At 62.7% G+C, this 11,312-nt stretch overlaps 2 protein-coding genes across 7 annotated transcripts; both read left to right on the forward strand.

Moving 5' to 3' along the window:
• Positions 1-120: 120 nt before the first annotated feature.
• On the forward strand, positions 121-4,938 carry HPS1 (HPS1 biogenesis of lysosomal organelles complex 3 subunit 1). The gene is made up of 18 exons (XM_074545063.1): positions 121-353; positions 442-579; positions 661-803; positions 1,044-1,152; positions 1,353-1,513; positions 1,594-1,696; positions 1,800-1,904; positions 1,995-2,064; positions 2,170-2,237; positions 2,786-2,953; positions 3,027-3,203; positions 3,273-3,340; positions 3,475-3,597; positions 3,699-3,763; positions 3,958-4,103; positions 4,199-4,312; positions 4,440-4,522; positions 4,776-4,938. The coding sequence occupies exons 1-18, from the start codon at positions 255-257 to the stop codon at positions 4,936-4,938; spliced, it is 2,103 nt and encodes a 700-aa protein (XP_074401164.1). The 5' UTR covers positions 121-254.
• Positions 4,841-10,519, forward strand: PYROXD2 (pyridine nucleotide-disulphide oxidoreductase domain 2). 6 transcript variants are annotated; one of them, XM_074545064.1, is made up of 16 exons: positions 5,987-6,328; positions 6,746-6,765; positions 6,984-7,077; positions 7,151-7,224; positions 7,344-7,490; positions 7,634-7,787; positions 8,003-8,064; positions 8,175-8,272; positions 8,653-8,794; positions 8,887-9,021; positions 9,120-9,192; positions 9,299-9,455; positions 9,589-9,743; positions 9,867-9,973; positions 10,079-10,199; positions 10,303-10,519. In XM_074545064.1, exons 1-16 carry the CDS (start codon positions 6,166-6,168, stop codon positions 10,371-10,373), a joined length of 1,773 nt encoding a protein of 590 aa, XP_074401165.1. In that variant the 5' UTR covers positions 5,987-6,165; the 3' UTR covers positions 10,374-10,519. The 6 variants fall into 6 exon arrangements, with proteins under 6 accessions (XP_074401169.1, XP_074401168.1, XP_074401171.1 ...); XM_074545065.1 differs by having other exon boundaries at positions 9,867-9,984; positions 10,303-10,449; XM_074545068.1 differs by lacking the exon at positions 5,987-6,328 and adding an exon at positions 4,841-4,971 and having other exon boundaries at positions 6,746-7,077; positions 7,159-7,224.
• Positions 10,520-11,312: the final 793 nt, after the last annotated feature.

The raw sequence follows: 11,312 nt of genomic DNA on the forward strand, positions 1-11,312 counted from the left end.
CAGGGTCACAGGGTGCCGCTGTCACACGGTGCGGTGCCGGGATCACACGGTGTGGTGCCAGGGTCGCACGGTGCCGGGGTCACACGGTGCGGTGCCGCTCCGGGCCGCCGGGGGCGCTGCGCGCGTGGGCGCGGCGGTCACGCGCGGCGGAGCAGGAAGCGGCGCGGGGCGGGTGGAGCCGCCCGGTGCCGGTGTCCCGGTGGAGCCGCCCTGTCCCGGTGTCCCGGTCCCGGTGTTCCCCCCGGCCGCGGGCCATGCGCTGCGTCCTGATCGCCAGCACCGCGGCTGAGCTGCTCTTCTACTGGGCCGATGCCGCCTTCCTCCGCCGGCTGCGATCGTCCCACGCCGGGCAGGTGGGGCGGGACGGGGCGGCGCGGGTGCGGGAAGGGGGAGCGGGGTGCGCGGTCGCGCGTGGGCGCTGACCGGGAGAGTGTGGAGCAGGGCCCGGCGCTGGAGGACAGCCTCAACACCCTCTTCGCCCCCCTGATCATTTCCTGCGCCGCGCTGCTGGAGAAGCTCTCCGACACCTATACCTGCTTCGCCACCGAGGGCGGGCGGCACCTCCACGTCCTGCACATGGTAGGACCGGCACCGGGACCCCTGAGCGACACCGGGGACCAGGGACCGCTTGACCCCGCTTGACCCCGCTGCCGTTTGCAGTTCGGGGACTGCCTGTACATCGCAGTGAACGGCGACGGGACGCAGAGCGAGGACGACCTGCGCCGGACGCTCTTCGTGCTGCGGCGCTTGGTAGAGGCTCACTGTGGCCTCGTCACGCTCGACTCGCACCTCATCCGCAAGGAGTGAGCAGGCACAGCCCCCGGCACAGGCTGGCATGTGGGGCTGCTGGGGGGGCTGCCCTGGGCTGCCCTCATGCAGCACCGGTGGCTGGGAGTGGGGTCTCCAGCTGGGACATCCCCTGCCTGCTGGGCTGCAGCTGGGTTTTGGTGTGTCAGTCCCACGCCGGGAGCTGGGTTCTGGTGTGTCAGTCCCACGCAGGGAGGTGACAGCCAGCTGTCTGTTTACCCTCTGTCACGCTGCAGGTTGCGGCCGGCTGATTCAGAGCAGCGGGAGCGCGTGTGGAGCCTGCTGCGGGGCCTGCTGGAGACCTACAGCCACCTGCGGGAGGAGGACCAGAGCTTTGCAGTGGAGGTACCAGTGATCTGCGCTGTCTCTCACTTTTGGGGTGTTCCAGGGGTGGGAGGCTGCATGGAGCCCCAGGATGTGGGAAAAGGCAGTAGGCTGGGGACTTTAGGGCAGCTCCCTGGAGCAATGGAAGCTCAGACCTGCCCCTAGGACTGCAAGGCTGGGCCTGAGGAAGCTCAGCAGCCTCCCCTCCTCCTGCACCCCAGGCCGTGGAGCGGCTGATCCATCCTCAGCTGTGTGAGCAGTGCATTGAGTTCCTGGAGCGACAAGTGGTGCAGCACATCAACACCAGCCCCGAGCGTGGTGGGGATGAAGTGGGCCATGCCTTCCTCCTGGTACACACCAAGCTGCTGGCCTTCTACTCCAGGTGTGCCCGGTCCCACCACGCTCCCTCCCCAGGGCAGCCATGTGTCCTCCCAGCTGACCCTGCCCTTCTCTGTCCTGCAGCCGCAACGCCAGCTCCATCCGCCCTGCCGACCTGCTCGTCCTCATCCTCCTGGTTCAGGACCTGTACCCCAGCCAGAGTGCTGAGGAGGAGCTTGGCCCACAGGTGCTTCAGAGCAGGGCTGGGGGTGCAGCAAGTCAGGGTGCTCCCATCATGGGGTGATGCCTTGACAGCTGGGGCTTAGGGAGGTTTTCTGTCTTTTTGAAAGCCCACAGCAGGGAATGTTCTCCCTCAGGGACCCAAGAGAAGTGAGAGCATCCCTGTGAGTGGCTCTGGCTCCCATGGAGCTGCAGAGAAGGACTCAGATGACCAAGTGAGTCCTTCAGATCAGGAGTTGCAGGGTGGGATTGCTGGGAGGGCTGCCTGTATCGCTGTATGCTGACCCAGTTGTTATTGCTGGCAGGACACAGATGATCCCTCTGTGCCTGAGGTGTACTACACACCTGAGCCCTCGCCAGGCGGGCACAGTACAGGTGAGTGCCCAGCTGGGCAGCAGCCGTGCCCCACACCCCCAGCCCTGCAGAGGCCCAAGGCTCTGGTGTGGGGGCTGGAAGGGTGCCCTGCCATTTTCTCTGCAGGCAGCGAGAGCTGGTCAGAGGGGGCTGAGATGCTGAGCATTGGGGAGGTGGATGCTGCAGACGTCCAGGTGAGCGCAGAGTCCTGCAACACCTCCCAGCTCCACACCTCACCAGCCTGTCCCAGTGCCTTTTGCAGATTCTGGTCCTCATCACTCTCTCTTGCTGTGCTGCTGCTGTGGGTACCCCATGTCGCCCATGTTGTGCATATTTGTGACAGCTCTGATCTCCTCTGGGCATTGTTACAACGAGCTGTCACAGCAGAGAGGGAGCGGGGCTGCCTCAGAGCAGTCCAGTGTCTCCCTCTGCTGCCGCTGGGCTTTCTGGGCTGCTTCCCTGATGGATGCTGCAACACCTCACACACTGCAAACAACACTGGCCCTGGTTTAAGGCATTTGCAACCTTTGTCTTTGCAACAGTCTTCTTCTTCTCTGCCCCTCCTTTGGGGTCCCTGGGCACTTTCCTCACTGCTGATCTTTTGCTACATGACCCCTCCAACTCTTTTGATTCTGTCTTGCCTGGTTGCAGCTTTCAAGGCAATGCTGCATCCCTACAGAGCATTCTCTGTGCAAGCTGCCTCATCCCCACAGGGGACTCAGTATCTCCCCTGTCTTCCCAGATGGCAGAGGACTTGCTGCAGACCTTGGGGCCTCTGGTCCCTGAAGCTTCAAACCCCAGAAGGATCTTTCTGGATGCCATCCTGCGGGAAGGTTACTGCCCCTTGCTGCCACACACCATGCACTGCCTCCCGCTCTGGCCAGGCATCTCCCTTGTGCTGCTGACGAAGGTGAGCTGCCTCTGAGGTGGGGAAGCTGTGTGGGACTGGGTCCTGCCTGACCCACCTCTCCTTTCCCTGGCAGGGTCCCATGACCCAGGTGGCCATCACCTTGTACCAACTGCTGGATGGTTTCTTGGTGCTGGAGAAGAAGCTGGAAGAGGGACCAGAGGTGGGAGTCGCACGCTCCTACCCATTCCTCGCTGAGCTGCGGCAGCGCATGGACAAATTTGTGAAGAAGCTGAGTGGACAGGACATCCAGGTGGGCGTGGGGACATGAGGACCCTGTCCTTTTTTCTCCACAGCCTGACACCATCCTGTCTCTTTCTAGTTGCAGAACACCTGGTTGGACTTTAAGAACAAGATATTTTCACGGAATGAGCCTGGGAGCTCCCTAGAGTGAGTAGCAGGAAGCCAGGGAAAGTCTCTGGGACAGGCAGGGACCTGTCCCATCCTGGGGACGAGCACAGCTGTCCCTGCAGTGCTGGGGACCCAGTGTCCAAGCTCAGCTCTGTCTGTGTCCCCTGGCTCAGGTTGCTGCAGTCAGTGGCCAACGTGAAGCGGCAGCTCTGCTCCGTGTACCGCCAGCTCTTCCTGACCTCTGCTGGCCACAGCCTGTCCCAAGGGCTGCGGGACCGTGCTCAGAAACTGATGAGGTGAGTGCAGGGGGATGGTCAGCATCGCCAGGGGGCTGCCCCACACCCAGCTCTGTTGGGGCTTGTGGGTCCTGGCCTCTCACCGTGCCTCTTCTCGGCAGGGAGAAGCTGCTGGACTGGCGGGACTTCCTGCTGGTGAAAAGCAGGCGCAATATCACCATGGTGTCATACCCATCCCTGCAGCTGGGGAGCCAGCCTGCCAACGGGGTGTCCCTGAGGGGGTAGCAGACATGGGAGTGGGACCCTGTCTCCCAGCACCAGGATTAAGGGGAGGAATGTAGTGGGCAAAGGTGGTTTCCCAAGGCTCAGGGGCTGTCTTAGAAGGGCACCAAAGTTGTTGGACACCCTTAACCTATCCCACGTACCTGGAGGACTTCCCTGGCCTGGTGCACTTCATCTATGTGGACCGCACAGCTGGACAAATGATGGCGCCTTCACTCAGTGTGACAGAGAAGTCCAGCTCAGAGCTGGGCAAGGGTCCCCTGGCCACCTTCATCAAGAAAAAGGTACTGCTCATGGGGTAGGTGTGGGATGGGAACCGCAGAAGAGGGTGGAAATTGGAGGGGTTTCTGCTCAGGCTTCAGGTGTCCCTTGTCCCCAGGTGTGGTCCCTGATCACGCTGGCCCGGCGATACCTGCAGAAAGGCTATACAACACTGATGCTGCAGGATGGTGACTACTGCTGCTCCTACTTCCTCTGGTTTGAGAATGAGATGGTATGTGGGGCCAGGAAGGGGCTGAGCTCTCTTTCTCTGGGACAGGGAGCAGGGCTGCAGGCCTAGCCAGCTCTGACTGATCGATGTGCCATCCCAGCTCCTGCCCTCTGCTATCATTTCTCCCCAGGGCTACAAGCTGGAGGTGATGGAGGTACCAGTCCTGTCTGATGATTCTGCTCCCATTGGGATGCTTGCAGGGGACTACTACAGGTGAGCCCTGTGGTTTGGCACCAGGGCTCAAAGCCATGATGGCACACGGGTCCCTGGGGGTGATGCCAGGATGCCAGTGGTGTCACTGGAGTTGCACCAGCCCATCTCCCAGCCTGGTGCCATGGTTTTGGTGGGCTTTGGTGGCAGAGTCCATGGGACTTTGTCCTTGCAAAGTGCTTCACAGAGGGAAGGTCATTGGAGAGGGGTTGCCTGTGTGCACTGTACCTGCCAAGCCCTGTCTTCTCCTCTGCAGGAAGTTGCTGCGTTATTACAGCAAGAACCACCAGGCAGAGGTAGTGAAGTGCTATGAGCTGCTGACCTTGCACCTGGGCATCATCCCCTCCGAGCTGGTGGTGCAGCAGGCCTACGACTTGGCCCGGCGTCTCTGGGAGCCGTCCCGCATCCCTCTGCTCTGAGCTGCCTCCAGCTGCCTTGGGGCCGGGATTAAAGTGGGTGTGTGGGTGCTCCCAGAGCCTGGGTTGCTTTCTCAGCGTCTGTGTGCCATGCTGTGGATTGTGCCTGTAGGCAGGGACAGGCAAGCTTCCCATCCTTCAGCCTGGCCAGAGCTGGCACTGTCCCTTTTCCTGCTCCCCATGCTTTTCACTGCCACCCAGCAGCCTCTGGGGACAGAGAGTGGAGCCGAGAGGTTGCTGGCAAATCACTGTCTTGCTGAAAAGTGCATTTCCAGAGCAGGATTTATAATGTTAGCTTGGCATTACTGCCAGGCTTTGGCCAGAGATCAAGATAGTGTAGCCAAACTTGAGTGAAGCAATGGTCTAGGGTGCATCCCCCTTCCCCCTCATCCCCAAATGTGTGTGGGGTGCAGGGCCCTCAGAGGTTTGGCAGGCTCTGGGGAGGTGCAGCCCATCCTGCACCACTTTCCCCACACCCAGGCACCAGTTAGCTGCAGCTCTGAGCTTAGCTGGGAACAGCGAGTAAATCCCGAGGCAGCTTATGTGTTTCCCAGGCACGTCTGGGCTCAGTGCACTCCAAACCTCAAGTACAGCTGGGAATGGGGCCAGCCCCAAGGGACTCACGTAGCCACTGTCCCTTGTTGCTCCCATGCCACTCGCTGGAGCTGGGGACAGCAATTCAGGCAGCACTGGACCATGACAGGGCCTTTGCCCCATCCTGCTGAGCTGGAATTTGTCCTGCTGAGCAACAGTTCAGCATTCAAAGCCATGCTCATTCCCAAAATGCCCCTTCTGCTGCTTTCAGGGCTGTGGGGGGGCCAAACTCCGTCTGTCCTGCCGTGCTTGGCCCATCATCCCAGCCATGTGCCTCTGGCTCATCCCTGGAGCACCACAGGAGCTGGGGCAGGGGGCTCTCAGGCCCCCGCCTGCCTGCTCAGCACCGTCCTGGAGCCCAGCCTGGGGAGCCCCTGGCACCTGCGGAGCCCCAGGCAGGATGTGGCCCCTTCTCAGCCCTGGGCTCGTGTCCGGCCCCGCTGCAAGCCCGCAGCTGAACTGTGCCGGGTCCGCGCCTCGCTGGGGCAGCAGCAGCGGCGGGAGCCCCTGTCCTGAGCAGCCTCCCCGCCTCCTCAAGGCGTTCCCCGCCCTGGCCCCCCGTCCCTCCCCGTGCCCGGAAGCCCTGGGAAAAGTTCCGCCGTGGAAGCAAAGTCCAGGCGGCCGGACAGAGCGGCCATGGCCGGGCGCTACGGGCTCCGGAGAGCGCTCGGTCCGCGCTGCCCGTCCCGCTGGCCGCAGGGCTCGCGTCTGTCCCTGCGGCCGCCAGCAGCGCGTCTGGCCCATGCCGGGGCTGCGGCCCAGCTGCAGCAGGAGTACGACGCGGTGGTGATCGGGGCAGGTAACAGAGCCAGGGAGCGAGAGCCGGGCTGCGGGCGGGGATCCACATCTGCCCTCCCCTCAGGGCAGGTAGCAGAGGAGCAGCTCGGTGGGGACCGCAGACGTGCTGGATGCATTACAAACCCCCAGACTGCTCCTCATGCCTGGGACCACACAGAGGTCTGGCACAAGTTGCAGCCCCCTAGCTTCAGAGCACTGCAGGAACATCTACCTTGAGTGCTTCTGTCCCCCTCTGCTGCACCATTAGGGCCAGGGCTGTAGGGCTGGGGGAGGATTCTCCTTGTCACCTGTATCCCTGTGTCTAGAGCCTGTTATTGGGGTGGCTGTGACAGCCCCATGCCCCAGGCACGGCAGGGTGCCCTGTGCTGCGGGCCCATCACCAGCACTGGGCTCTGCTCATCTCCCTCTCTTCTTGCAGGACACAACGGGCTGGTGGCAGTGAGTACCTAGAGTGGCGTGCTGCCTCTCCTCCATCCCCAGGGGACAGCAGGGACTGGGAAGGGTCCGCGCTGAGAGCAACGGAGGGCTTTGGTGTCCATGGGGCTGGGGCGCCCACAGGCCCTCCCTAGTGAGGGGGCGCCATGTGCAGGAGGGGGCTCCCGTTGGCAGTGCAATGCCGGCTGGAGGGATGGCAGTGTGCCCCGTGCTCCCCACAGGCTGCCTACCTGCAGCGGGCAGGGCTGCGCACGGCTGTGCTGGAGAGGCGCCACGTGCTGGGCGGCGCCGCTGTCACCGAGGAGATCGTGCCAGGTACCCCTGCGTGCCCCTTGTCCCCCTGGCCAGCCCTGCTGGTGGACATTCCCCACCACCCCACATGTTCCAGGGTTCAAGTTCTCCCGGGCATCGTATCTGCTCAGCCTGCTGCGACCACAAATCTATGCTGATCTGGAGCTGCAGGTACTGGCACCCGCCCTTTGCTGGGCTGCTGGCAACTCCCAGCGTGCCAGCAAGGGGACCCTGCTGCCAGGCTGTCCCTGCAGGGTGGCTCCTGCAGTGGGGACATCCCTGTCTTGCAGCGGCACGGTCTGCGGGTGCTCCCACGGGACCCCTACTCCTTCACCCCACTGCTGGAGGACAGGAGCCCTCCTCGCTCCCTTCTGCTGGGACATGACATGGCCCAGACTCAGCAGCAGATTGCTCAGTTCTCCCAGAAGGATGCCCAGGTACCAGCAGGGGCGTGCACCTGGCACAGCAAAACCCACGAGGGGCTGCCCTGCCCCTGGAGTGGCAGGGATGCTCCTGGGTGGCGTGTCCATTGCACCCACCATGGTGCAGCCCTTGCTGTCCACCCACTGTCCCCTTCCAGGCCTATCCTGAGTATGAGGCGTTCATGGGGCGCATGGTGTTGGCCCTTGACCCACTGCTGGATGCCCCTCCAGTGGATACAGCTGCCCTGGGAAAGGGTTCCCTGCTCCAGCAGCTCAGGAACCTGCAAACCCTGAAGCCTTTGCTGCAGGCAGGTACATCTGGGATGCCAGGGAACCCCGGCAGCAAGGGGTGTTTGCCAGCGCCTGGGATGGGCAGTGCAGAGCCTCCTCAGGAGCCCAGTCTGGGCTGGCAGGCTCTGGTAGGCTTGCTCACCTTGGTCCCGCTGAGTGACCTCCAAAGCCAGCTGGGCACCAGTATCCAGCCCTGGCACAGCCGTGCAGGTCTCACACCACCTCTCCACCCCCAGGGCTGGCACTGGGGCGGCAGCTGCCCCACTATTACGAGGTGCTCACAGCTCCCATCTCCAAGGTGCGTGCTGGCAGTGCTGGTGTGGAAACACCCTCTGCCTCTCCTGCCTGCCAGGATGCTGCAGCAGCTCCCCACCCCAAGCCTGGCATGCTCTCTTTCTCCTGGGCCAGATCCTGGATCACTGGTTTGAGTCAGAACCCCTGAAGGCAACTCTGGCTACTGATGCTGTGATTGGAGCCATGGCCAGCCCACACACCCCTGGCAGTGGGTGAGGGATCCTTCCCCCCGGGGCTCGTGCCTGCACTGTCCCCCCTTGCTGTGCTCTGTGCTTGGCTCTGCTGCACCAGTACCCCGTGCCCTGTCCCCTGCCTCTCCCTCCCACTGCCTGCTCCACTTTGCCATGGTGCCTCAGGGCTTGGTGCTGGGCAAGGGGCTGCCCCCAGCCCTGCCAGTGGCTCTCCTGAGTGGCCCCCACCTATCCCTTCACTGTTTGGGCCCCTCTGTCCCCAGGCTGGGCTGAGTCCTGGCTGGTGCATGCTCCCCGTAACTGAGTTTACATCCCATGAGGTGGCATGGCCCCATGGGGGGACTGTGGGGGCTGTGGTACCATCCTCACTACCCAGCTAATCCAAGGTCTTACTACCTCAGGTATGTGCTGTTGCACCATGTCATGGGTGAGCTGGAGGGACGGCGTGGGGCCTGGGGCTACGTGGCAGGCGGGATGGGAGCCCTGTCCCACGCCATCGCCCAGGCAGCCACTGCCCGGGGAGCCCACATCTTTGCTGACAAGGTACGGGGTGTCTGGGAGAGGGGAGCTGCTTGGCCATCCCCTCAGGCAGCAGGGATGCTCTTGGTAAAGTCCTGTCCCCTACCCATGCCCAGGCAGTGTGCCACGTGCTGCTGGGCAGGGCCGGGGAGGCACGGGGTGTCGTGCTGCAGGATGGGACAGAGGTGAGGAGCAAACTGGTGCTGTCCAATGCCTCCCCCCAAATCACCTTTCTGGAACTCATTCCTCAGGTATGGAGTGCATGGGGCTGGCAGGGGCTTGGCCTGTTGGAATAGCCCATTCTCACTGCCTCTCACAGCCAGCCTCTGCATGGTGTATCCCACCCTAGGAGCAGCTGCCCAAGGATTTTGTCCAGCGGATCCGGCAGCTTGACACACGCTCCCCTGTCACCAAGATCAATGGTAGGTACCAGCAGGGACACTTCAGCTGCCATCCCTGCTGGAGGAACACTGGTGCCAGGCTCAGCAAGAGGCTGCACCCCACTTCATCTCCCCATCCCATGCCCAGTGGCAGTGGATCGGCTGCCCAGCTTCCTGGCTGCCCCCAATGCCCACAATGGCCAGCCCCTGCCCCACCACCAGTGCTCCATACACCTCAACTGCGAGGGCACCCAGCTCCTGCACCAGGCATTCACTGAGGCTGCCCAGGGGCACCCCTCCAGCAGGTAGGAGCCTGTACTGGCACACCTTGGTGTGCTGGGGAAGGGCCAGGACAGCCATGGCTGTGGACGCTGGGGGAGGAGGTGTGGAGTGGCTGGGTGCCCTTCTGCCTGCCCAGCTGGTGTACTGCTCCCCCAGGCCCATGATCGAGCTCTGCATTCCCTCAGTGCTGGACCCGGGGCTGGCCCCTCCAGGCTGCCACGTCGTGTCCCTGTTCACACAGTACACCCCGTCCGTGCTGGCGGGCGGGCGGTGCTGGGACGAGCAGGCCAGAAACGCGTACGCAGACACAGGTACGTGATGCGCACACAGAGCCAGTAACACCCATGGGCAGAGCTGCCCTGGGCTGCACAGGAGTTTGCTACCACACCACATCCCCCGGGCTGCCCAGCACGAGTCCCTTCATCTTTCTCTAGTGTTTGACTGCATCGAAGACTATGCCCCGGGGTTCAAGGCATCTGTCATTGGCAGGGACATCCTGACGCCACCAGACCTGGAGAGGATCTTTGGGCTGCCTGGTGGAGTGGGTACCATGTGTGTCAGCTCTGAGCATCGCTCTGGTGCCAGTGCTAGTGGGCACACGGGCCTGGGCCAGGCACAGCTAGCTCACACAGAGCTCTGTTGGCAGAACATCTTCCATGGAGGGATGTCTCTGGACCAGCTGTACTTCGCCCGGCCAGTACCATCCTACTCTGGCTACCGGTCCCCAATTCCTGGCCTGTACCTGTGTGGAAGTGGAGCCCACCCTGGTGAGCAGAGCTGGGAGCAGGACCCTCATGGAGGCCTGCAGAAGGAAGAAAGTGCCATGTGGAAGAGGTGCAGCAGCATTCCCCATTTCTTCTTTCTTGCAAGGAGGAGGAGTGATGGGAGCAGCAGGACGCAATGCTGCCCAGGTGGCTATCAAGGATTTCAGGCACCTCTGATGAGATTGGTGAAACTGACTTCACCAACACAGGGTTGTGACAGCAGCATGCCCTGCTGGTGCCATGCAGAGCCCTGCCCATCCCCGACTTGCTTCCCCAGCACCTCAGGGCAGCAGCATCTCCTGAGAGCCGGGTGTAGGCTGGCAGGGTCCCCTGTGCTCCCAGCTGCTACTGTCACCTTGAGCAGATGGCTGCTCCCAGCCTTGCCCCAGTGGCTCCTGGACCCTGCATGAACATGGCAAGCCTCACTCAGCCCCTGCCTGTGCCCATGGAAATAAACCCTGGCCCGGGCTCTGTCATGAGCACTTTCACTGTGTTTTTTGAGCAACTCATGCAGCTCCTACTGCACTATCCACACTTGCTGGTAATGCAGCCTTGGGGAGCTGCCAGAGAGCACAGGCACATTTCAGAGTAGTGAACAGGGACAAACAGCCCCTCACCCTCTCCTCTGCTCATTGATGCAGACTCAGGTGCTTGCAGGACTGTTTGTATTGAGTTCCCCAGCTCCGGGCAGGTCCAGACCATCCTAAGTCCTTAGAACAAGCAGGGAGCTGCCTGGATGCTGCTTTGGTGCCTGGAGTCCCCAGCTGTCCCCAGTCCGCGGCTGCTGGTAGCTGTATGCACAGCAGACACGTGCCCAGCGGCTCAGAAACCGCAGGAGCCCCGGCTGCAGCTGCCCCTCGTGCCTCACATGCTCCTATTCCCGACGGAAGCCGCTGCACGTGTCCTGGCCCCGTCCCCGCGTCCCCAGGGCAGATGTTCCGTGCTGGCCGCTCCTCAGCCGCAGCAGGCCCGGGTGTGCCCTTCGCCCGGGCTGCAGCCGGGAGCCGCTGGCTGCAGATTACAGAGCTCACATCCTCTCCCTGCCCTCTTCCTCCGCCAGACAATGCTCCCGATTCAGCCGCCCGCCTCGCCTCCTGCCGGGCCCTAAATACGGTG

The sequence above is a fragment of the Zonotrichia albicollis genome, chromosome 7 (assembly GCF_047830755.1).
Source record: "Zonotrichia albicollis isolate bZonAlb1 chromosome 7, bZonAlb1.hap1, whole genome shotgun sequence".
NCBI lineage: Eukaryota > Metazoa > Chordata > Aves > Passeriformes > Passerellidae > Zonotrichia > Zonotrichia albicollis.

Bases quoted from the DNA above. Each gene is read 5' to 3' on its own strand.
- PYROXD2 (XM_074545064.1), top strand. From the start codon at position 6,166: ATGGCCGGGCGCTACGGGCTCCGGAGAGCGCTCGGTCCGCGCTGCCCG. The intron at 7,225-7,343 runs GTACTGGCACCC...CCTGTCTTGCAG, and splicing joins ATGCTGATCTGGAGCTGCAG to CGGCACGGTCTGCGGGTGCT. The intron at 9,744-9,866 runs GTACGTGATGCG...ATCTTTCTCTAG, and splicing joins AAACGCGTACGCAGACACAG to TGTTTGACTGCATCGAAGAC.
- HPS1 (XM_074545063.1), top strand. From the start codon at position 255: ATGCGCTGCGTCCTGATCGCCAGCACCGCGGCTGAGCTGCTCTTCTAC. The intron at 580-660 runs GTAGGACCGGCA...TGCCGTTTGCAG, and splicing joins ACCTCCACGTCCTGCACATG to TTCGGGGACTGCCTGTACAT. The intron at 1,905-1,994 runs GTGAGTCCTTCA...TATTGCTGGCAG, and splicing joins AGAAGGACTCAGATGACCAA to GACACAGATGATCCCTCTGT.